The 25,882-nt window shown below is 43.7% G+C and overlaps 2 protein-coding genes across 2 annotated transcripts; one reads left to right on the forward strand and one right to left on the reverse strand.

Moving 5' to 3' along the window:
- Positions 1 to 4,215: 4,215 nt before the first annotated feature.
- On the forward strand, positions 4,216 to 14,753 carry nemp2 (nuclear envelope integral membrane protein 2). The gene is made up of 9 exons (XM_065011624.1): positions 4,216 to 4,519; positions 4,931 to 5,040; positions 5,281 to 5,521; positions 5,621 to 5,693; positions 7,673 to 7,763; positions 11,694 to 11,808; positions 12,536 to 12,761; positions 12,908 to 13,108; positions 13,448 to 14,753. Exons 1-9 carry the CDS (start codon positions 4,420 to 4,422, stop codon positions 13,836 to 13,838), a joined length of 1,548 nt encoding a protein of 515 aa, XP_064867696.1. The 5' UTR covers positions 4,216 to 4,419; the 3' UTR covers positions 13,839 to 14,753.
- Positions 14,594 to 25,882, reverse strand: mfsd6b (major facilitator superfamily domain containing 6b). The gene is made up of 8 exons (XM_029634022.2): positions 25,802 to 25,882; positions 25,554 to 25,677; positions 22,453 to 24,096; positions 19,168 to 19,265; positions 17,892 to 18,053; positions 16,967 to 17,065; positions 16,383 to 16,648; positions 14,594 to 16,048 (listed from the first exon to the last, which is right to left on the reverse strand). The coding sequence occupies exons 3-8, from the start codon at positions 24,090 to 24,092 to the stop codon at positions 15,872 to 15,874; spliced, it is 2,442 nt and encodes an 813-aa protein (XP_029489882.2). The 5' UTR covers positions 24,093 to 24,096; positions 25,554 to 25,677; positions 25,802 to 25,882; the 3' UTR covers positions 14,594 to 15,871.

The raw sequence follows: 25,882 nt of genomic DNA on the forward strand, positions 1-25,882 counted from the left end.
ATCCAACACAAAACATCACTGAGTACCACTCTTCATATTTTTAAGCATGGTGGTGACTGCATCATGTTATGGGTATGCTTGTCATCAGCAAGGACTATGGAGTTTTTAAAGATAAAAATAAATGGAATAGCGCTAAGCACAGGCAAAATCAGAGAGGAAAACCTGTTTTAGTCTGCTTTCCAACAGACACTGGGAGACAAATTCACCTTTCCGCAGAAGAATAATTTAAAACACAAGCAATCATTTCACTGTAACATGTGTACATGTCCAATCAACTTTTATTTGATTTGAGATAGAGGAACATCAGCACAATGAGACTGCAAATAGGCCTGCTTCTTCACTAGGAGAAATGGTACAGTACAATCTCAGAGCAAACTGATCTGTTTTGAGACCATAGTGAATTCAGAAATAATCTTTTGGGGGTGGAGAGGGGTGGGTAACTAAGAATGTTTACTTAGAGACTGAGGGGAGGAGGAGGAGGAAGAGAAAGGGGGGATGAGTGTCTGAAAAACAAACAGTGGTATTAGCATAACTTGGGGAGGCAGGCAGCAGCAAGCCAGGCAGCATATGTGACAGTAAGCCCTCAGCCCAGCGTGGGCGTGCCTGTCAGGAAAAGCCGCCGCCGTCGCCTCAGCATCCTAGAGAAATGAAAAAGCCGCCACGTGCTGCCTGCTGTGTGCGTCCGCCCACCACAAAAATCCCCTTCCATTTTCAAAGGGCGCAGAAACAGCAACAAAAATGACATTTTCATCTGGCCTGCTTTTAAGTTTTTTTGTGCTTTTTTTGTTGCATTTTCCCTCTTTCCTTGTCTGTCTGTGCCCATCCTTGAGTATGTGGGAGGTGGGAGGTGGAGATACTTTCCATCTCCAGCAGCTTATATTTCAGTGTTGTGAACCATGGTAGGCTACTTAAGTGCTTTTAGCAATATGGGTGTATTTAAATACACCAGCGTTGCTTTCAATTGTATTGGGTTGCGCAAAAACAGCCCGTGGGAAGCCAGACAATAAATACAATTCCCTTTCAATTTAATGTGCCGGTGAGCTGGACGGTTGGTCATCATGACAGAGGAAATTTGAAGACATTTCTAAAGGATTATATTATTATACAGACTTTCCAAATGTGGGTCTATTGTAGACCCACTTCCTCTTTACTTACCTCATGTCAAAATGAAAGTCCTGCACAAGCTCCATATGTGGACCACAAATGAATAACTTTTGGAGGACTTTTATTTTGACGTGACATATACTAAGAGGAAGTGGGTCTACAACAGACCCACGTTTGGAAAGTCTGTTTAATAGTACAATCCTTTAGATATTTTGTCTCAAATTCCCCATCATAACGACCAACCTTCTGTCCCCAAAATATAATAATAAATATTATTTATTTTTATTGTTAGACATAAAAGACTGTAAAAACACTAGGATATGAGCTCCAAGTGATTTTAATTTAAGAAATGTGTTCCCAAGTATTCTCACACATAGGAAAACACGTGATCATCTACAATGTATATAATCAATGAGTGTCATTCATACAAAAAATGGGGACTCTAACATGGTACAGTGCAGTCAGTGCAGTGCGGAAGCCTATTAATTGCAATTTTACTGAATTCTACACCTTTGTTGTTGGTTCAAAGGATTTATAGGAAGTATTGTTTTAATGCAACAATTAAACACTTACTGTAGGTTGAGGTTGATTCAGGTCCACAGCACAGCCGCTGATGAACGTGGCATCCAAGCCTTGATTGGATGCCGGACCCCTACAAATCAGCCGGGCTAGACAATCTGGACTCTCTCTTTCTAAAATTATCCGCAGAAATTGCCTTTCTAAAGTCTTCAAAAGCCATGTTAACAAACAGATCACCGACCATTTCGAATCCCACCGTACCTTCTCCGCTATGCAATCCGAGCTTGTCATGGGTGCACCTCAGCCACGGTCAAGATCCTAAACGATATCATAACCGCCATCAATAAGAGACAATACTGTGCAGCTGTATTCATCGACCAGGCCAAGGCTTTCGACGCTGTCAATCACCACATTATTTTATTTATTTTGTATTTATTTTAATTTGACCCCTTTTTCATGGTATCCAATTGTTTTAGTAGCTACTATCTTGTCTCATCACTACAACTCCCGTACGGGCTCGAGAGAGACGAAGGTTGAAAGTCATGCGTCCTCTGATACACAACACAACCAAGCCACACTGCTTCTTAACACAGCGCGCATCCAACCCGGAGGCCAGCCGCACCAATGTGTCAGAGGAAACACCGTGCACATGGCAACCTTGCTTAGCGCGCACTGCGCCCGGCCCGGCACAGGAGTTGCTGGTGCGCCATGAGACAAGGATATCCCTACCGGCCAAGCCCTCCCTAACCCGGACGACGCTAGGCCAATTGTGCGTTGCCCCACGGACCTCCCGGTCGCGGCTGGTTACGACAGAGCCTGGGCGCGAACCCAGGGTCTCTGGTGACACAGCTGGCGCTGCAGTACAGCGCCCTTAACCACCTGGGAGGCCTCAATCACCACATTCTTATTGGCAGACTCAACAGCCTTGGTTTCTCAAATGACTGCCTCGCATGGTTCACCAACTACTTCTCAGACAGAGTTCAGTCTGTCAAATCGGAGGGCCTGTTGTCCGGAACTCTGGCAGTCTCTACTGGGGTGCCACAGGATTCAATTCTCGGACCGACTCTTTTCTCTGTATACATAAATGATGGCGCTCTTGCTGCTGGTGAGTCTCTGATCCACCTCTACGCAGACGACACCATTTTGTATACTTCTGGCCCTTCTTTGGACACTGTGTTAACTAACCTCCAGACAAGCTTCAATGCCATACAACTCTGCTTCCGTGGCCTCCAACTGCTCTTAAATGCAAGTAAAACTAAATGCATGCTCTTCAACCGATCGCTGACCACACCTGCCCACACGTCCAGCAATCCTACTCTGGACGGTTCTGACTTAGAATATACCTAGGTGTCTGGTTAGACTGTAAACTCTCCTTCCAGACTCACATTAAGCATCTCCAATCCAAAATTAAATCTAGAATTGACTTCCTATTTCACAACAAAGCATCCTTCACTCATGCTGCCATACATACCCTCGTAAAACTGAGGAAGGAACGGTAGGATAGTTCCTACCGTTCCTTAACTTCGGTGATGTCATTTACAAAATAGCCTCCAACACTCTACTCGGTAAATTGGATGCAGTCTATCACAGTGCCATCTGTTTTGTCACCAAAGCCCCATATACTACTCACCACTGCGACCTGTATGCTCTTGTTGTCTGGCCCACGCTTCATACTCGTCACCAAACCCACTGGCTCCAGGTCATCTATAAGTCTTTGCTAGGTAAAGCCCAGCCTTATCCTAGCTCACTGGTCACCATAGCAGCACCCACCCGTAGCATGCGCTCCAGCAGGTATATCTCACTGGTCACCCCCAAAGCCAATTCCTCCTTTGTCCGCCTTTTCTTCAAGTTCTCTGCTGCCAATGACTGGAACAAACTTCAAAAATCACTGAAGCCTCATATCTTACTAACTTTAAGCACCAGCTGTCAGAGCAGCTCACAGATCCCTGCACCTGTACATAGCCCATCTGTAAATAGCCCATCCAACTACCTCATCCCCCATACGGTTATTTATTTTGCTCTTTTGCACACCAGTATCTCTACCTGCACACTCATTTTCTGCACATCTATCACTCCAGTGTTTAATTGCTATATTGTAATTATTTCGCCAATATGGCCTATTTATTGCCTCACTTCCCTTATCCTACCTCATTTCCACACACTGTATATATATACTTTTTTCTATTGTATTATTGACTGCATGTTTGTTTATTCCATGTGTAACTCTGTGTGTTGTTTGTGTCGCACTGCTTTGCTTTATCTTGACCAGGTCGCAGTTGTAAATGAGAACTTGTTCTCAACTAGCCTCTAAAATAAAAATTAAAATAATGTATTTCACATCTTCCTTAAGGATCCACGAGGGGGAACCACAGGGGGCACCCAAAGGTAGTAGTCAGAAATCATCAAACTATCCCAGGCAATGGTGTCATTATTGATAAAATAATAACTTGATTATTTCTTGCAAAACGTATTATTTAGCCATCAATTGCCTAAACACGCTCATTCTTGTCATGCTTTCAATTTCAATGCGGATGCTGATCAAGGCTAAAGCAATCAATCACGGTTGCGTGAGCTACAACTGAAAATACGTGATGCAAGCTCTAGCTGTTAAATGATTGTAAAACAACGTCAAAGCGTATAAATATATATTCAAATAACATACATGTAGATTGTTTGTTCACCAGAGAAAAACGTGATATGTTTATCAGTATCGTTTACTTTGGTCTAATTCGTAACCACCGAATTTGAAAGTACAAGGAACAACAATAGCTTGCTTGCTAACAACAACTAGGAATTATGAATCGTTGCTCCGATATATCAATTTTATCCATTTTAGCTATACTGGCAAATGTCGTATGTGTACAAGTTGAAGGAAGCCTTGGCTTTTCAGACGCAGGTGAATGTTGTAGCTAAGTAATGACTGTAACGTTAGCTAGCCTATCTTGCTAACGACAGTATTTTTCCCCCTATCCACTATTGTTGTTAGGTAACGTAGCTAGCTAGTTGGCTATTTAGCTAACTAGTTGGTTTATTTTGTGTAACATCCATATTACTGTATGATTGGTCTGTCAATTAATTCAGAACAACGTTTGCTAGTAATAACGTTAGCTAACTACATAAATTAGCTAAATTATCCATTAACATTAGCTAGTCCACGAAGAGCAATAATCTTGGGAATTTACTTAGCTAGCTACTAGCCATTTTAGCTAGTTAACGTACTAGCCATTAGTAAAGTAACTAGCTTACTAATTTCACATTAAATATAGCTACTATGTCTGATTAACAAGTTATTGTTGTATTATTCCAGACTGCACATATCTTAAAGAAAATCAAAACACCACTCATTTTGGAACAAGATGTTTCTGTTACAATTCTGGCACAGTGATCAAATGGAAAGACATCTGGTCCACCTTTCAGGTAAGAAAGCTACACATGTCCTGTAGGTATACCATGGGTGCTTGCTTCACAACAGCTCACGATTAACTGTTGATACTCATGTGTACACCAAACACGAGACACGTTTTGTGTGTGTCTATATGCTCCCATACAATATATTAGGCAAGTTACTGCAATGACATGATAGTTGTCGTTACTATGTTGTAACAGCAACAAACCAAACATTGCTCATATAAAGCATCTATCTGACTCTTCTTCAAGGTGCGAGTCACAGGTGAAGAAGGGGTCTACATTGTGTACCCCATGGAGGGGACCAGGAACTGCTACGAGCCAGGCCACTTCCTCACGTTGTCCTGGTGCCTGGTCAACCACTATTGGCCTCCCAGCCCCAGTGTGGCCAGGGAGAAGAGCCTGGACATCCCACTGGAACAAGAGGATGTGTGCTTCATGGTGAAGACCCCGAAGGCCAATTCTGAGCACTCTCTACACGTCAGGGGCAAACGTGAGATTATCTTATTGTTGTTGTTGGTAATTGCAGTTAACCTACCGGTTTGGTCTAAAGTTCAGAATGAGTATTAACAGCCATACTCTTTACTTACAGGGTTAAATAAAATACGATTTGGACTCTTTGCATGTGGCCTCGCCCTCTTCTACTTTGCTGGGGCTTTGTGTAGGTAAGGTTTTACCATTCTTACGCTGTGTGTGTGTTAGTTATATTTAGTAGCTCTCAATCCTATTGTCCTGGTAAACATCCAGTGTGAGACTTTAAAGATCCAATGCAGACATTTTTATCTCAACATCAAAACATTTCTGGGTAACAATTTAGTACCTTACTGTGATTGTTTTAAATTCAAATGGTCAAAAAGAAACAAAAATAGCTTCTCAGCTAAATGCAATTTCTGAAGCAATAATTTTGCTAGGACTGTCTGGGAGTGGTCTGAGAGATGGGCCTAATTGGAGGAGCTTTATGGGAGGGATGTGCAACCTGAAAACTTTCTGTTATTAGCAGAGAGGAGGGCAAGCTCTCTTAGTTGTTGGTCTATTAAATTATAACAAAAAAAAACACCCAGCCAAACAAGCTGAAATTTCAGGTGGTATTTTCAAACAGCTCTTACATTAAAAGTGCGTTATAATAATTTTCACAATTTCAGTATTATTCCAACCTCATAGTGTGTAAATATATATAAAACACAGGAAAAATTGAGTAGGCCACATATACAGGGCATTCGGAAAGTATTCAGACCCCTTGACCGTCCTTCTACATCTGCATTGCTTGCTGTTTGGGGTTTTAGGCTGGGTTTCTGTGTAGAACTTTATGACATCGGCTGATGTAGAAGGGCTTTATAAATGAATTTCATTGATTGATGAGGTCGAATAAATTGTCTGTAGAGCTCAGAGACAGGATTGTGTTGAGGCAAAGAGTACCAAAAATTGTGCTGGGGAAGGGTACCAAAAATTGTTTGCAGCATTGAAGGGCCCCAAGAACACAGTGGCCCCCATCATTCTTAAATGGAAGAACTTTGGAACCACCAAGACTCTTCCTAGAGCTGTCCGTCCGGCCAAACTGAGCAATCGGGGAGAAAGGCCTTGGTCAGGGTGGTGACCAAGAACCCGATGGTCACTCTGACAGAGATCCAGAGTTGCTCTGTGGAGATGGTTGTTCTTCTGGAAGATTCTCCCATATCTGCAGCACTCCCCCAATCAGGCTTTTATGGTAGAGTGGCCAGACGGAAGCCACTCCTCACTAAAAAGGCACGTGACAGCCTGCTTGTAGTCTGCCAAAAGGCACTTAAAAACTCTCTGACCATGAGAAACAAGATTCTCTGGTTTGATGAAACCAAGATTGAACTCTTTGGTCTAAATGCCAAGCGTCACGTCTGGAGGAAACCTGGCACCATCTCTACGGTGAAGCATGTTGGTGGCAGCATCAAGCTGTGTTTTTCAGCGGCAGGGATTGGGAGACGAGTCAGGATCGAGGCAAAGATTAACGGAGCAAAGTACAGAGAGATCCTTGATGAAAACCTGCACCAGAGCACTCAGAACCTCAGACTGGGGGTGAAGGTTCACCTTCTAACAGGAAGACGACTCAAAGCACACAGCCAAGACAACGCAAGAGCGTCTTCGGGACTAGTCTCTGAATGTCCTTGAGTGGCCCAGCCAGAGCCCAGACTTGAACCCGATCAAACATTTCTGGAGACCTGAAAATAGCTGTGCAGCAACGCACCCCATCCAACCTGACAGAGCTTGAGAGGATCTGCAAGAAGAATGGGAGAAACTCCCCAAATACAGGTGTGCCAAGCTTGTAGCGTCATACCCAAGAAGACTCAATGCTGTAATCGCTGCCAAAGGTGCTTCAACAAAGTACTGAGTAAAGGGTCAGAATACTTATGTAAATGTGATATTTACATTTTCTAAAAATCTGTTTTTGCTCTGTCATTATGCGGTATGGTGTGTAGATTGATGAGGATTTATTTTTGTTTTATACAATTTAGAATAAGGCTGTAACGTAACAAAATGTGGAAAAAGTTCAGGGGTCTGAATACTTTCCGAAGGCACTGTAGTTCTACAACTGAATTGACCCTGTGATTGAGCTATTCTAGGTTGAATAGTGGTACTACAGAAAACAATAATGAATATTTTTCTTTTTCGGCAGGAGTTCTTTGTTTTTTTATTCCTCAGGAATCTCAGTGGGAGTTCTCTCCATTGTTGTCTTTCTGTTGTTGATCCTGAAAAACGCTATACCGGTAAGAATCACCTTTAGGCTCAAGCTGTTATTGCGTTAGGCTAATTATAAAAGGAGCCCCACATTTCAATTTGACAAGCTTTGCTAATCAGTACGGTCAATGCACTCTACTTAATTTTCTTGCTTTGTTTTACCATAGCCCTTTACACGTGCATGCAGTGGCTGTACAGTAACATTCTATACATGACGTCAGAGCTCAGGGTCTCCACTTAACAGCTCTGTATGGGTTTTGACAGAAGTTGCTCCATCCCTCCTGCTAATGTGGCAACTTTTGTGGGTGGGGCTAGGTCTACATAAGGGAGCTAATTTTTTAAAAATTACTAAAGATCTGACGAAGGCCGTGAGGCCAATACGTAAGCTTATTAAATATCAGTGATACTACCAAGAGCAGTGTGCGGTTTCCTTTTTCCTTCAATTTGGCAACTTTTGAAAAAAATGTGTTGTCCGAGTGAAGGAAATGCTGTATTTACGAGGACTCAATGTATTTTGAAAGACGTTAAGGATTATAATAAATATTGCTTTGATCTCATGCAAGCAAGCCAAACACTCGTGCACTTCACTTTTCCATATCATTAAACTCATGTAATATACAACCTGAAGAGGGCACAGTGATGCTGAAACAATTTAAACGAATAAATTACTGTGAGCTTGTATATAGCGCGTGCAACTCTCCAAATTTTTTTTACAGCCTATAGTTTGCTCGCTGTTAGTCAGCACCTCTACCAACTTTCTTTGGGTGTTTACCAACTCATGCTTTTTATTATTCAAGCAAGCAAAACAACAGTGAGTCCAAATGTGCACTTCACTTTTCCATATAATAACACTCATGTAACATACTATATAAACGTTTATGATCACTATGTTTGATGTACAGTTACAAGTTAGCATGGTGTTATACCCTGGGTTGTCCTGAACAGAATGAGCCCGTTTCTTGTATTGTGAGAACTTGCCGTGGACCACGCATCGGGGTTAAGTGGGCATAATTTGAACGTTTTTTTATATTGCCAACATGATTAGCTAAATAATAAAATATGACCTTACAGTGTTAAGTTATGCTTGTGGCTTGCTTCTGAAGTTGGTCCTGGTCAGTCCCTGGATGGGAGACCAGGTGCTGCTGGAAGTGGTGTTGGAGGGCCAGTAGGAGGCACTCTCCTCTGGTCTAAAAAATATCCCAATGCCCCAGGTCAGTGATTGGGGACACTGCCCTGTGTAGGGTGCCGTCTTTCGGGTGGGATGTTAAATGGGTGTCCTGACTCTCTGAGGTCATTAAAGATCCCATGGCAGTTATCGTAAGAGTAGGGGTGTTAACCCTGGTGTCCTGGCTAAATTCCCAATCTGGCCCTCAAACCATCACAGTCACCTAATAATCCCCAGTTTACAATTGGCTCATTCATCCCCCTCCTCACCCCTGTAACTATTCCCCAGGTCGTTGCTGTAATTGAGAACGCGTTCTCAGTCAACTTTCCTGGTAAAATAACGGATAAATAAATGTAAAGGTTTTCACAAGGCAATTCATAGAAGCAGATTGTAATTTTGGCGTGCTTAGAATGGAGTCATGAGTGCTTCTCTGAATTGCCTTATAATTTAGCTAGTCCTGCTCAAGGACACGTCGGCAGATTTTTCACTTTGTGAGCCAAATCCACTTATGTGTATTAAAGTAGTACTTTTTTTCCCATATTTGGTCCCATATTCATAGCACGCAATGATGACATCAAGCTTGTGACTCTACAAACTTGTTGGATGCATTTGCTGTTTGTTTTGGTTGTTTCAGATTATTTTGTGCCCAATATACAGTGATGGGAAAAAATGAGTTGATCCCCTGCTGATTTTGTTCGTTTGCCCACAGACAAAGAAATGATCAGTCTATAATTTTAATGGTAGGTTTATTTGAACAGTGAGAGACAGAATAACAACAAAACAATCCAGAAAATGCTTGTCAAAAATGTTATAAAGTGATTTGCATTTTAATGAGGGAAATAAGTATTTGACCCCTCTGCAAAATCCTTGTTGGCAATCAGAGGTCAGACATTTCTTGTAGTTGACCACCGGGTTTGCACACATCTCAAGAGGGAATTTGTCCCACTCCTCTTTGCAGATCTTCTCCAAGTCATTAAGGTTTTGAGGCTGACGTTTGGCAACTCGAACCTTCATCTCCCTCTACAGATTTTCTATGGGATTAAGGTCTGGAGACTGGCTAGGCCACTCCAGGACCTTAATGTGCTTCTTCTTGAGCCACTCCTTTGTTGCCTTGGCCGTGTGTTTTGGGTCATTGTCATGCTGGAATACCCATCCACGTCCCATTTTCAACGCCCTGGCTGAGGAAAGGAGGTTCTCACCCAAGATTTGACGGTGCATGGCCCCATCCATCGTCCCTTTGATGCGGTGAAGTTGTCCTGTCCCCTTAGTAGAAAAACACCCCCAAAGCATAATTCTTCCACCTCCATGTTTGACGGTGGGGATGGTGTTCTTGGGGTCATAGGCAGCATTCCTCCTCCTCCAAACACGGCGAGTTGAGTTGATGCCAAAGAGCTCCATTTTGGTCTCATCTGACCACAACACTTTCACCCAGTTGTCCTCTGAATCATTCAGATGTTCATTGGCAAACTTCAGACGGGCATGTATATGTGCTTTCTTGAGCAGGGGGACCTTGCGGGCGCTGCAGGATTTCAGTCCTTCACAGCGTAGTGTGTTACCAATTGTTTTCTTGGTGACTATGGTCCCAGCTGCCTTGAGATCATTGACAATATCCTCCCGTGTAGTTCTGGGATGATTCCTCCCCGTTCTCATGATCATTGCAACTCCATGAGGTGAGATCTTGCATGGAGCCCCAGGCTGAGGGAGATTGACATTTATTTTGTGTTTTATCCATTTGCGAATAATCGCACCAACTGTTGTCACCTTCTCACCAAGCTGCTTGGCGATGGTCTTGTAGCCCATTCCAGCCTTGTGTAAGTCTACAATCTTGTCCCTGACATCGTTGGAGAGCTCTTTGGTCTTGGCCATGGTGCAGAGTTTGGAATCTGATTTATTGATTGCTTCTGTGGACAGGTGTCTTTTATACAGGTAACAAACTTAGATTAGGAGAACTCCCTTTAAAAGTGTGCTCCTAATCTCAGCTCGTTACCTGTATAAAAGACACCTGGGAGCCAGAAATCTTTCTGATTGAGAGGGGGTCGAATACTTATTTCCCTCATTAAAATGCAAATCACTTTATAACATTTTTGACATGCGTTTTTTTTTCTGGATTTTTTGTTGTTATTCTGTCTCTCACAGTTCAAATAAACCTACCATTAAAATTATAGACTGAATTTATTTGTTAGTGGGCAAACGAGGATCAAATACTTTTTCCCTCACTGTAAATTAATAGTAAATAATGTATTGTCATTTTGGATGTACTTTTTATTGTAAATAAGAATATAATGTGTTTCTAAATATATCTACATTAATGACACTCTGCACTTCTACCTCATAGTCATTGTATAATTTCAAGTCCAGAGTACAGATACAAAACATTTGACACTGTCCCAATACTTTTGGAGCTCACTGTATATAAAAGGCCATCGCACTGCCTAAAGACTTGATCCAAATGATTAATTAGGATGATTGATCAAAATTAGTTTTAGTTTAAAGTGATGGGACCAAACATATACATATTCTTAGCTAGGTGATATGCCCTCCGTAACCGAGGGTTAGCCTACCACCCCAGCCCCCTCAGAACTTGCCCTTTTGGACGAAGCCTCCACCGTGCCTGTAAAAATCAGATGGCCAGACCCCAAACGTGTCACTCTGGCCTGGCTTATCCTAAAGAGAGATGTCTTCTAACTGTAGAATCCAACATTTGGAGAGAGTTATTCAATAGAGAAAGAGTCCTCTGGGTGGCTCAGATGAATTAGGCTTACCTTGTTATATTACCTACCTGTGTCACCTCCAGAGGGCCATGTTCATCACGCTGTTTGGTGCTGGCTCCGGCCTGTCCTACCTGGGATACCAGACGCTGTTCAACCACTGGGAAGACATCACGACTCTCTACTGGAAACATGCATTGGGTGAGTTGGTTTAGTTAAGAGATTGTTGCTTAAAATAAGGTCAGTAACTAGGACTTGAACTGTTCAGTTAGCAGTAGGAGGCATTTAGCCTACATTGAAATTCTGTCTTTGCGAGGCCTTGCACATTTGAACCCAGTATGAACACTGTTTACATGAAGGCCCCTGATAAATGATATGCTCTCACTACAGACATGATACCGTAATATATTCATGACTAATGAGGATGGGTCAGCGTCCACTCTGAGTCATTCACTCCCAGGAGTCTGTCATAATAAGAGGGCCAAGTGGATGTGGAGTGGTGAAGTAGCTTACAGTTACTGACTGCCTCTCCACACTCCTCAATGGAGTGGATTTGCTGCCAAATCAATTTGCCCTCTCTCTATGCACACACTGGGTTGAAAATGGTTGAATCCGCAGGCACGTTAGGATTAAGAGCGTGCGGCAATGCTGCTGGAACATTGATTTCTGTGCTTGGAAACAAAAAGGGCTTTGGGTGGATTAGCGTTCAAATGTGTTCTTTTCACCCTTCCTGGCATGCCTCAAATCCACTGGGTTCCACTGTTCCAATTACACAGGGCTTTCAATTGGACTATTTCATCTAACCCGTTACGTTTTTGTTTCTGTGTCTTTGCTTATGTTGCTTTCTCTATAAAATATTATAATCACATAGAACCAACAGATCTCTCAATTTCTCTCTCCCTCACTTCATAATTTTCTCTATTTCCAGGCTACCTGGTAGTAACGGGCCTGATCAGCTGGGCGGTTTGCTACAAGCACGGGCCCATCAGCAGCGAGCGCACCCTGTCCCTACTGACCTGGGGGCTCCAGTGCCTGGCCATGGGCCTCATGTACTACGGAGTGACCTACCCCCAGGCTTCCTACCTACTCCTGGGCATCCTGCTGGTGTTCAAGGCTCTGCCCTATGCCTACAGACTGCTGCTGGGGACATGCAGGTACACAGTCAATTTGTGGTTTGACCTGAGATATACTACTAAGGTGGATTTGGGTAATGGAGATGAATAGTATTGGCTTTTTAGCAGATGCTTTCGATCCAAAGTTGTGTGTTTGATTGATGGCTGTCCCTCCTTCTCTCCCCCAGGCTAACAGGGCGTCTACTTTCCTCTATCCTGCGTGTGTTTGGGCGTAGCAGGAAGCCCCAGGTACGCCTCCTCACAGATGAGGAGTACAGAGAGCAGGGGGAGGTGCACACCACAGCCTCCCTTGAGGAGCTCAGGAGGCTCTGCACTACGCCTGGCTTCCCTGCCTGGGAAATGGTCCTCCGACTACGCTCTCCACAACGGTACGGGACAAACACGCAAACTACACCACTCACATCCTAACTAAAGTAGGACATATCTTGTCCTCAGGGTCCAAATGAAATCATATTGTAATAGTCACATGCGCCGAATACAACAGGTGTATACCTTACAGTGAAATGCTTACTTACGAGCTCCTTACCGACAGTGCAGTTTAAAAAAATATGGTTGAGAATAGCTCCCTGCATTTAAAACATCACAACAGTATGAGACTGACACACAAATATTCTGAACTTTCTGCTCTAAAAGCACCCAGCTGATGAGAGCTTGACTGAACGGAGTGCTGGTGAATGACTCAACTCTCTGCTAAATGACATTTGTAGGTTTGCAGCCTTCCTGACGGGCGGCGGCCACGTGACCCCGGGGGAGCAGCAGAATCACGGACAGCAGTACGGCCCGGGAGCAGCCAACAACGAGGACATGCTCTTCACCTCTGCCCAGCACAGGGTGCTGGGGTTGGGCGCCGACGAGGACCTCAGCGAAGACGAGATGGACAGCTCCGTCAGGGCTCCGCCTACACCTAGCCCCCTCCCCCTCTACACACCAACCACCCCCACCACCATGCCCCGTCCGGACAGCTCCGCCCCCTGGCTGCCCCCACCCTATCCCGCTCCTTTCTACCCTCCCTATCCTCCCACCCCTGCCGCCTTCACCCCGCCTTTAGAGCCCCATGTCATTGAGGACGTTGAGGAGGAGGACATGGAGCTGTTCTAAGATCAGATTTTAAACCTCTGTAGTGGACAAGTTGGTTCCTAATATGGCCAGTTAACACTAGGGGGCAATACCACTCAGGTTGATCTTTGGGGTCGGAACATGCTGGCAAAAAATATTTAAGTGATTTATGAACTCAATTGATCAACATCTTCATACAGAATGAATCAACATAAAACACATTAACAGCTAGGAGTATAAATTAAGCTTCATCATATGTACCAAATAGAATCCCACTATAAATCTAGTCCGAGTGATTGTGAATCATAATTCCACCTAAGAGAAGACGGGGGACTTGGTGTGCCTATCCTATCCTGGCTCAGGGATATATGTATATTTTTAAGGGGGGGCCTTGAGTTAATCTGACTTTGGGGTTCCCACTTTACACTGCAAATGAAATCAAAGCAGAATTCTCAATCTCAAATCCAAAACTCTGCATCATAATCGCAGGAATCACAAGAATGACTTTGAACTCATGTTTACAGCTCTCAGGTAAACCAGCAACAATCATGAGTACATTGTTTTTTCCTCCTCCGGTGTGTGGTAAGTGCCTGGGGTTATGAGACCTGCTTCCCTGCTGGGTAACTGTAACAAACTCACATACTCTTCTTGGCTGTGGAATCCAGTCAACTACTATCTACCGCCCCCACCTGGCTGCTTAGGAAACTGCCGCCTTTGACAGCCAGAACAGCTGTAAACATCAAAGGGAGATTTTGATTGAACCAAATCTGCCAAAAGCAATGTTTTTCTCCCACAGGCCAGAAAGAAAAAAAAGTTTATTGTAATTTTATATCAAACATCATTTTTAATGTTTTTGTATTTTGGGAATGATGATTTGGGCCATTATGATCCAAGGATGATTCTTTTTAAGGTTTGTTTCAATTCATTAATAAATAAGCCCATCTTTTTTTCCAGTGACATTGTATTGTGAACTGATGTTTCACCTTAAAGAGATACAAAAAGGCCACAGAGCACTGAGAGTAGTAAAGGCTGCCTGATTTAAAATACTTTGGCTTAGGCTACGCAACAGACAAGCCATGCCATGTAAAATGCTCAGGTCATTACAACGTCTGAACAGTTTTAGATAGTCCTGGAGGAAAGCAGTTTGACATACTTGCAATTTCTGTCTAAATAAGACTAGTTACATTTTTTATGTTTGTGAAATTTTGGCCAGGCATTAGACAAATATGCATGTGAAAATACATTCACAGAGGAGGGGGGGATCTCCATAACTAATGGAGTTCTAGTTAAATAGACATTACAGTCCCTGAAAGCCTGGTGGATATCAGATCTGACACGATCACTTCATAAACCTTTTTTAAATAAGTATTTTTCCACGGCATCAGTGGTTGATAGTCAGACTAGACACAGTAAACATTTACAGGTGAATGCACCAATTTGTAAGTCGCTCTGGATAAGAGCGTCTGCTAAATGACTTAAATGTAAATGTAAATGTACATGTAATAACAGGGCCACATTCAGGAGAGCAACTTGTTCCAGATACAGCCTAGTATGTAGAACAAACATGTCTCTCTGACTTTCTGTCAGTTCCAATCACATAACATTTCTCTCTGCAATGTTCCACAACGTTTTCTTATTGAACGTGCCCCTAAACTCTATGTAAGCAGCCATTACACACATGGCTATTTAGATTGAGTGTGTCACTTCTGCATGAGTGTGAATCACCAACCTATGACGAGGCTCAGGCACTTGATCAGTTTGAGGGCCATTGAGACAAATAGAACCCTATTCAATCAAACCTAATATCCAGATTTCCAAGTTTAAAAAAATAACTTACAATTTTTACATCCATTTGAAAGTGCAACAGTAGCTACTTCAAGGCAAGAGCTTTTCCTCAGATCCCTAAAGGCACTGGTTAAGTCCTCTGCTAAGAGGAAAAATATAACCTCTCATTTTGGCCTGTATTTTTCTTCTGTCCAGTCTGTAAAATCAGACTCTTCACTCTTTTAATAACTGGTCTTCCGCCCAGCACTTGACTGGGGACAGTTCCTCAAAATGTGCAATGTGTTCCCTCTTTACTGTGTGTGGCCAGTGGGGAGGGGTGGTTGGTCCGCAGGCATAGGGGGATCCTGGTCAGGTAGGGGGGTTCCCCCCTGAGAGGGTCCCGTCTGTGGGGACCTGCTGGGGGGGTCTTGAGATGAGGACTGGGAGGTTTCCTCTGTTGGTTCATCTATGCTGATCTCATTGATCTCCTACCAAACAGAGCAAAGGTAAAGTGTAGCATCATAGTTATTTCTAATACTGTAAGTATAGTACTTGGCACAGATATGCAAAAATACCCTCATAAAATACAGTTCTAAAGGCAGGTATTATATTCTCACCTTTCTTCAAAATGGGACACATGACATAAAAAAAACAATTCTCAGGAGGACATTATACAACATGGAACCTTGTGTGTTCCACATAAAACTACCTACTGTTTCATTCTCTGCCCAGTGACATGCACCTTTGTGCCCAGCCTCAAATCACAGCCTGAACCTAGAAATCTATGCCTAAACCCCACGAGCTGCCACCCTGTCTACCTACCTCGAGCGGCTGATGGTTGTTGGCAGGGCTGCTCCTGGCCAGGACAGCGATCTCTCTGATCTGGTGCAGGGCGAAGGCCAGGGAGACCCAGGGCGAGGCGGACACCACCCAGGCGGGCTTGCTCATGTCCTCCTGCTCCTCCTGGTGCTTGGTCTTCCTTGGTGGTGGCGTTGTTGCGGCGACGTTATCTGATTGGATAACGTCGATGGTTGCTATGGGAACAGGACTGGAGGGGACGGGAATGTTCTCCGCCAGCATTTTGGTATCTGGAAAACAACGTAAGCAACATTTTTCATAACGATTAAAAATGCTTATTCTACTAAGATGTCTGGCCTAACAACTACTGCTATTATTGACATCCTAAACATGATTCATTCAGCATTCTAATGTCTGAATATCTCAGTTGCTGATAGAAAAACTGGATTTAAAGTTAGTGGTAGTACATGTTATGCTTGCCACATTGGGAGCCAGTCACTTCTCCATTAAGGGGCATAATAGGTGCAGCAAATGCTGTTTTTCTGCCCATGCAGAGGCACAGTCTGAAGCAGACAGGGTAGGATAGGATCAACTTTATTAACACATACTTTTCTCCCCACTCTGCACAGCCAGCCATTGGATGAGAGCGAAGAGGAGGAGGATGACGAGGGAGGTGATTCCTATCCCTCTGAAGGTGTGGGCTGCTCCTAAACCATAACCCAAATAGACAAAGGTGTTCACAGTATTTCTTAATTCCAAATCAACCCCTAGCCCTTACTCCCTAGGCCAGGGGTATTCAACTCTTACCCTATGAGGTCTGAAGCCTGCTGGTTTTCTGTTCTACCTGATAATTAATTGCACATATCTGGTGTCCCAGGTCTAAATCAGTCCCTGATTAGAAGGGAACAATGAAAGAATGCAGTGGAACTGGCTTCGAGGTCCAGCATTGAGTTTGAGTTCCCTAGGCTTTGGAAACAAAATCTTCAAATACATTTATGTATTTCACTCATTGCTTTTCAAATTAAACTGAAAATTAATATCAATTTCAGCACTGTAAGGGATATATTTTACCCCCCAAAAAAAAAAAAACATATTTCAGAGCATCGATAGAGACACACAGAGTTGTTATTCTGAGACTGCAGCCAAATACATTCCAGACCATAAAATTCCCATCCTTATGATTTAGATGGGACTGGTGGTAGTTTATTAAGAGTTAAGACCTGGATTATTTTATGAAAACCACAGAGGACAGGGCATGTTTATAAGGAGGGGAGGCGTTGTAAAACCTTTTGAAAAGGCATGTGGGACCACTATGACTGTGAGTTGGTAATGTAGAAGTCACCGTTGAAGGCATAATCCGGATTACTGCTCTTCTCAATGGTCATTTAAAATTAATGCACATTTAACAAATTGTACCTTTTAACAAGTGACAATAGTTCCATCTCTCATTGGTTGAACTGGGAGACACGCAATTCAATTCAATGCAACTTCGATACAATCCAGCTGGGGTTTTTCCATCACAGTGGCTCTTACCAAAGAAGTTGACAAACACTCCCCCCACCATGGCACCACAGCCCCGGCCCAGCCCCAGGTGCAGGCCCTGGAGGATACCCTGGGCAGAGGTCCTCAGCTCTGGAGGTACAGCAGCACTCAGGTAGGAGATACACGCTGCCCACACTGAGGCATGGGTCACACCTAGATACACAGAGATACAGAGAGACTGAGTGCAAGAGAGAAACGCACAATCTCCACAAATACGCATACGTCGTTATACTAGGTCAGGGCAGGGAGTAATACGATTAGGACAAGTTATTGGCTTGTTAATTTAATATCATGAAACCCCCCCCCCCAGAGATATACAGTAGTGGGTCATGAAAAGAAACATCTGTAGAACAAACAAACATTTAAATGAAGTCCCTTTCGCATCTTTGTATATAACCAGAAACAAACAAGCAAACCCGTTAAACTGTCATTTGTTTTCATTAAAAGCTGTATACAACACCATTTGGGAGGGAAAATAAATACATTTTGGGAGACATTTTCTAATTGATGTCAAAGGGAGGACATGTCCTGTGTGTGTTCGTGGCAGGTGACAGGCGAGAGAGAGTGGACTTAACCATAGTCATTAACACTCGCTTGGGTGTGTCATGTTTGAACTGGCTCAACTAGCCAGTTTACATCCAACACGCCTCGTTTTCTCATTGTATAGCTACCAATAATAGGACAAAGCCATCAAACCTGCTACCATACCCTCCTTAGCCCTGTCTGGCTTGCCTCGCCCCCTATTCAGCTCTTTAGCTAGCCCATATCGTCACTATCCTCCCAGACCAGAGCTGCAGCCATCACTTGTGTCTTGTCTGTTACGGTCATACCACTTCCTTTAGAATTGTGGAGATTTTGAAATGAGATTGTGTGTGTCTCTAAGTGTCTCTAAACATAGTTATTTGGTGTTGTTACACCTCTAGTGAATGATTACAATCATTATAAGCATCCTTCAATGTTACTTATTCGTGTATAGCTGCAACGTTGTAATACATGGCCTAAATGTGGCTATCAGAGTAGTCTAGATAGGGAGGAAAGGGGCGTTTTCCAGGCGAAGGACAAGCTTTTCTTGTCATTGAGGGGAGCTATCCTTCCTGAATTGAACTCTGAGAGGCAACATGGCAACAGCGGAAGGGCACTGAGGGCTCCCAGTCCAAACACTACTTCCTCCTCCTTTCAATCTAATGTCAACATTTATGCTAAGCTAAGTCAATAGATATCGCATGCGTTGCAGTGCTGCGAGTCCCGCGACCCGGTGTAGCCTCACCTTGAAGGACCTCCATGGGCAGGACAACCCAGGCGTTCTCCAGGTAGGAAATGTACAGATAGCGGGCCGTGTTGCAGGCCAGCCCGATGTACAGCACCCTGGGGAGGAAAAGGGGAGGAGGAGAAGGTCGGATAACACTATTTCAATAGTACACTACAGATGGTTTATAGATTAACTTTCACCTCTTTGTTTAACTAACCATCCACCACTCCCCAACATAACCCTAAAACTATCCTAAAGCTATAGCAAGTTATTACTTATCAACGGAGTTGCAGGTGAAAGTAAGGCCAAAGCTTAGAGGTTAAATCCGAACTGTCCCTGAACAGACTTCTATATCATTCTGAGCAGACTTCTATATCATTCTGAGCAGACTTCTATATCATTCTGAGCAGACTTCTATATCATTCTGAACAGACTTCTATATCATTCTGAACAGACTTCTATATCATTCTGAACAGACTTCTATATCATTCTGAACAGACTTCTATATCATTCTGAACAGACTTCTATATCATTCTGAACAGACTTCTATATCATTCTGAGCAGACTTCTATATCATTCTGAACAGACTTCTATATCATTCTGAACAGACTTCTATATCATTCTGAACAGACTTCTATATCATTCTGAACAGACTTCTATATCATTCTGAACAGACTTCTATATCATTCTGAACAGACTTCTATATCATTCTGAACAGACTTCTATATCATTCTGAACAGACTTCTACACTGAGTATACCAAACATTAGGAACACCTTCCTAATATTGAGTTGCACCCTCCCCCCTTTTTTGCCCTCAGAACAGCTTCAATTCTTCGGGGCATGCACTCTACAAGGTGTCAAAAGTGTTCCACAGGGATGCTGGCCCATGTTGACTGGAATGCTTCCCACAGTTGTGTCAAGTTGGCTGGATGCCCCTTTCGGTGGGGGACCATTCTTGATACACATGGGAAACTATTGAGCATGAAAAACCCAGCAGTGTTGCAGTTCTTGAAACAAACAAAGGTGCATGACACCTACTACCAATACCCTGTTCAAAGGCACTTCAATCTTTTGTCTTGCCCATTCAACCTCCTGAATGGCACATGTACACAATCAATGTCTCAAGGCTTAAAAATCCTTCTTTAACCTGTCTCCTACTCTTCATCTACTGATTGAAGTGGATTCAACAAGTGACATCAATAAGGGATCATAGCTTTCACCTGGAGTGTGTGTTGTTTTGTTTATACTCAGTGTATGTGGGCATGAACACATTACAACTACAAAAACATTATGCAAATATACTGACACATTTAACAATTCCAGTTTACATACTGTATGCATATTTTACATATATTGACCTTGGACATGCAATGCTATAGGGACTGTTTTAGGCTTTTTCTCTCATGGGCTATTTTCGAGCTGGGTGTGTGTGGCTCTTTAAGCCTGTGTCATACAGTGAGTCATTCTATCCCCAGGGCAGGCTGTGTCTGACAACACTAGGACCAGTCACAAGGACCAGATAACTGCTGCACAGAGACTAGAGCTGGACAGGAAAGGAGGCATGCACAGACTCATACACACAGCAGTCATCTAACTGGTCGATGTGTTACCATACACAGACAGCAACGACTATTTCCGTATTTATCTCCACATAGTCTTATGCCCCATGTAAATCTCAGACATGGAGAGATACCCATGCAAATCTTAGCGTGAGACAGGCAATTTGAATAACAGCCTAATATGAAAAGCCCCTGCGCAGTGTTTCTGTGCTCACCAATCGATCCGCACAGGCATTTAGTTCAGGAGATCAATGGAGAGCCTCATGCTGAAGTAATGGACAGGATTGGGTTATACGCACACACGTCCCCAGAGGAACAAAAGGCTTCCACAGGCCCTGCCAGCAGCCCAGGCAGAAACCAGGCCATCAAACAAAGATCTGACAGAGTCCAGACACACACACCACACACACAGCGAAACTCTGTGGGAGAAGAGCAGAGCTCTCCTCCATCGATTCAGCACAGAACTGTCCATTCATTCTCTACAATGCTGATGGCATTGTAAAAAGTATAAATATTGGTGTCAATGTTAGTTGTTTTTACACAGTATTAGTACTGCATACAGTGCTTTTTACAAACTAATCCATAGTTAGTTTATAGTTTGTTGATAATATGAATGCAATGGTTAGAGACTTTCCCATTGTCTAGGAAACTGCTCTGGCTGCACTTAAAACAACCATATTTGAATAACATAAGCGGCACATTGTAGCTTTGTACTGGGAGACCAGCCCTTGGCTAACCCTTGTTATTACAAATGATTCATCCTGTTCATAGATAGGCGTGGGTGATTTGGCAAGTGTCACCCGCCTGAGAAATATCACAGGGCAGACGGGAGACGGAAGAACTGACAAAAAAATCCTCTGAGCTCTCAGGATGGGTCTTCCTGTTTACCAATGTTTCTTTCCTTTCCCTTAAGCAAAACACTGCATTTAAAGCTTTGGAAAATAGCAAATGTCTAAAGAAAAAACAGCTTGTCCATTCTGCAAACTGTGTGCCAATTTGGGCAATGCCCACTTAGTCAACATCTGGGTTTCTGCCTTTCCCTCCTCTCCCTTCCTTTCGCTCTTTCTCTCTCTCTCTCTCTCCAATCCAAACAGACAATAAATCACAATTTAGAAAGAGAGCGAGAGAGAAAGAGACCACACTAGCTGGAGGGAGTAGGTTTCCCTCTTAGACATTTAACAGAGCAGAGCTCTCCCAATGTCTGTCATCCTATGAATTGATGGTGTGTTTGTTTGAGGCTGTTGGGCGGTCTGCTATAGCCTATGTAGCCTACATCACCCCTGAAACTCCCTTACACTCCACTCACTCATTGTGTCACTCTAGCACGCAGCTTACTGGTCAAGTTCCCACAGGGACAGGCTGGGAAATTCACATAGATTGTCGATTCACTGAATTCACTGAATGCTTGAGGTTATTTAAATTCACTGACAAAAAGTAAACAAGTGTAAAGTCTGAACAAATGATGCTTTCTGATACGCCTAAATCCCATCAAATCTCCAAGAAAGTTGGCTATTATGTGGAATTCAATCAAACTGAAAGAAATCAAATAATATTGTGACTTTGCATACAACTATACTAGAATAATCTCATTTTGGCCTTGCTTTTGTTGCATGGTTCCAGATCAGTTTGTGCTGTCTAGCTAACTTCTAGGGTTATTGTCACGCAGGAGTTGACAAGACGTACAGAAACACAAACAGATCTGGGACCGGGCTATTGCTTTTGACCCATGCCCCCTTGATATACCTTATATGGCCGATGAGCTCGATGAGCTTGTGGCTGGTGAAGTAGGCTACCAGCTCCGAGATGTGGCTCAGCACCGAGCAGACTCCAAAAAGCGTGGTGGTCCCCTTCAGGTCCTCCAGGTGCCAGTAGAGGAAAGTGAACACGAAGCCGTAGCCGAATCCCATGAACCAGGCCACGAAGAGCACCGAGCCGTATTGCACACTGCACAGCAGCCGAAGGAGGTCCCAGTAAAGGAACCGCTGGCTGATGGAACTTTGAGATTCTAACGATTCCACCGTATGCCCTTCGGGAGATGAAACGTCACTGGACGTTTGAGGAGATTCCATATCCTGTCTCTTATCCTCCTCCACCTGTGCCTCCATTGGCCGATGGTCATTAGTACTACTCTCAAAGTAGAACTGAGTAGACACTACAAAAGCAACGGCCATCAGGACACCAAAGACAATAAAGGCTATCTGGTAGTTCTTGTAGTCAGGCACGATGCAGCCGGTGCCCTGGATGAAGAGCTTGATGTGGGTGTGGTCGATCCAGATGCCCACGCACAGCATTGCCAGGCCCCAGCCCAGGGAGCCCCACATCCTCTGCAGACCATAGCGGTCCCGGTGGGGGCCCAGGTACTGCAGGGTGCGCGTGTCCACGATGGTCATGGCCGGAGCACTGAAGAATTCGCCGATGATGATGACCAGCAGGATCAGGAGGAAGATGGTCTCCACCTGGTCGTGGTTGGAGATGATGTCATAGACTTTGGTAGTGGTGGTTGTGGTGGTTGGTTTGGTCATGGTCAGATTTGAGGCAGGTTTTGAGCCGGCTGTTGTTGTTGCTGCTGTTTTTGTTGTTGTTGTTTTTGTTTTGGTGGTGGTGGTGGTGGTGGTGGTGGTGGTGGAGGTGGAGGGGGAAGATGTCAACGTTGTTGTGGAGATGGTGGAGGAAGGCACAGGTCCCGTGACAGTACTGGGTCCAGTGATATTACCACCATCGCTCCTCACATACCTGTGCAGGGGACCGCTAACTGAGTCTGATGCAAAAGGGAGGGGGAAAAAGTCTCCACTCGCACCCCTGCGGTTCCTGCTGTGATTGGCCAACGGACCGATCTGGGCGGGACTGGTGGGGGACACGACTGTAGGTTTCCTTTCCACGCAGGTCATGGAGGCAGGCTTGATGAAGCCGATGCCGCAGTTGAACACCAACCAGCAGAAGACGGAGAACAGCAGCACCACCTTGCCCTTCTTGAAGCGGTCCGCCACCACCCCCCAAAAGGGGGCGCTGCAGAATTCTATGAAGTACCGAATCCCGACCAGCAGGCCACTCTGGCTGGGCGTCATGCCCAGTTGCTTGTAGTAGACAGACAGCAACGGGTGCAGGGACCCATAAGCCGCATAGAAGAAGAAGTAGAAGACCTTGGAGATGAGTAGGTGGTTGTCGATCTGCACGCAGTTCCTCTCCAGGCAGTCATTGCTGGGGGTGTCAGATGTGTCTGTCGGGGGTGATGCCGGACCTTGGGAGGCAGCGGTGGTGTCCGCACCTGCTGCCATCTGATCCAAGGTTTTGGACAGGGTGTTGAAGGGTTCTGCCATGACGTACTTCCTCTTCTGATCCTCCTCGTCGTCTGTCAAGATGGCCACCTGGTCGTCACTCGCCATCTCCCTGGGGGATGGGGGGAGGGGGAGAGGGAGAGAGATGACTGAAACAGTTTTTCACCCCCACCAGAATTAAAGGAACAATGTGTAATAAACATTTCTGACCCAGACCATTTTGGCCAGCTATGGGAGATGGGCTGGCACAATAATAGTTCTAAAACACATTTTGAAGCTGTATCTTTTTTTTGTTAGCAAAGACTCAAACGACAACAAAAACATAAACAATGGAGTAATACAACACTTTGGGTTATGACAGGCTAAAACAATAACCTGTAATAAGCCGATAAGGCATTTATTCGGAATGTCTGTCACCTTACCTACATTTCAGCACAACTGAACAGGACATTTGATTCAATAAACCTTTTCAAAACGCATGGTGTTGTTACTCGACTGTGTTAAATTAATTTCCATGAACTCTGAGCCCAAAAAAGATGTTGGAGGGGCCTCAACATCATATTTCCCAGCATGCTTTGTTGCAGGTTGATAGATTTTTTAAAAACTGTTTCCTCAAGCACATTGATTGATTAATCTTATACTGTACAATTTTTCTAAACTAATCCAATCTGTAAGGGATTGGATTTATTGTGCCTGTTACTGAGATAGTTGTTCCAGTTTAGATGGTCTTGGTTGTGAAATCAAAATAGCAGTTATTGAAGGTTGTGAATGACTACACACTAAAGTATTGAATGCAACAATGATGTCTCTGTCACTAACAAACACAGGCATGGGTTGATTTCTCTCACATTCACTCCAGAGTCATACTGGGACATTTTCAAATACAGCCTTCGAACAGCAACCCAAGTGTCTTGTGTTTAAAACCTAAACGCCTTGTCCCCAATAAACATGTTCCTGTGTGTAAAAAGCTTTACAGTGAGTAAACATGTTCTGGAATTGACTTGTGATGACAATCCAAACACTGTGACTCATTTTCATCGATATTCTAAATGCCTTGACATGCTTAAAAAGTGTTACAAATAAATGTGGAGCTATGTGTTCACATCCTAAAGACTTGGTTTTACAGTGATGGAGTATGATGTTCAAGCTCTTACATTTTGTTAGGGCTAGGGTATATGAAAGACTTGGAACATATATAATAGCCCATTTGGCTACTGCCTCTACAGCAGGAGACATGACTTCACTATTCCCTGTAGCCTATACAATTATAAATGGTAGCTTATAACTGTATAACTGTGCTCAGACCAGACAGACATTGCCCGAGAGAAATATATGACTGGAGAATAATAAACTGTTTCATTGCCGCAGCTCTGACAAAACGTATCATGTCCTTAGAAACGTTTCTGCTTTTAACCACGCATTCAATTGTTGTTTTCTCTATTCAACTTAAAATGGTAAAGAAACACCGAAGGGACATATCTAAGCTTGTTATTCCTGTGAACACAAATAAATATATTATTAAGATGAAGGAAAAAAAAGAAAACTAATCGACAAAAGATATTTTCTTACCAAAATTATTGTTTCAAAGTTTCAAGGTTGTTGGAGGATAGACCGCTTGTATAGAATGTAGCCTATCTTCTTGAGTCCATCATGTAGGTGTCCAATTGGCGACGACTGTCATCGGGTGAATAAACTGTCGTTTAAAGTCACACATTGACAAACAAAAAACATGTGTTCAATAGTAATCACATTTATATGGGGCAAGTAATATTGAACGCGTCTATTTCAGAGAAGTTTGCATTGACGTCATTTCTCACCTGCCCACGACTGCCAAACCATTTCGGAGTTCGAGACACTGCTGCTGTGGAAGGGATTGCGCACACACAGTCTAAAATTAG

Source organism: Oncorhynchus nerka, linkage group LG1, assembly GCF_034236695.1.
Source record: "Oncorhynchus nerka isolate Pitt River linkage group LG1, Oner_Uvic_2.0, whole genome shotgun sequence".
Lineage (NCBI taxonomy): Eukaryota > Metazoa > Chordata > Actinopteri > Salmoniformes > Salmonidae > Oncorhynchus > Oncorhynchus nerka.

Bases quoted from the DNA above. Each gene is read 5' to 3' on its own strand.
- nemp2 (XM_065011624.1), top strand. From the start codon at position 4,420: ATGAATCGTTGCTCCGATATATCAATTTTATCCATTTTAGCTATACTG. The intron at 7,764-11,693 runs GTAAGAATCACC...TGTCACCTCCAG, and splicing joins TCCTGAAAAACGCTATACCG to AGGGCCATGTTCATCACGCT. The intron at 13,109-13,447 runs GTACGGGACAAA...TGACATTTGTAG, and splicing joins CGACTACGCTCTCCACAACG to GTTTGCAGCCTTCCTGACGG.
- mfsd6b (XM_029634022.2), bottom strand. From the start codon at position 24,092: ATGGCGAGTGACGACCAGGTGGCCATCTTGACAGACGACGAGGAGGAT. The intron at 19,266-22,452 runs GTATATCAAGGG...TTTCCTCCCCAG, and splicing joins GAGCTCATCGGCCATATAAG to GGTGCTGTACATCGGGCTGG. The intron at 18,054-19,167 runs GTGAGGCTACAC...CTGTGTATCTAG, and splicing joins GCCCATGGAGGTCCTTCAAG to GTGTGACCCATGCCTCAGTG.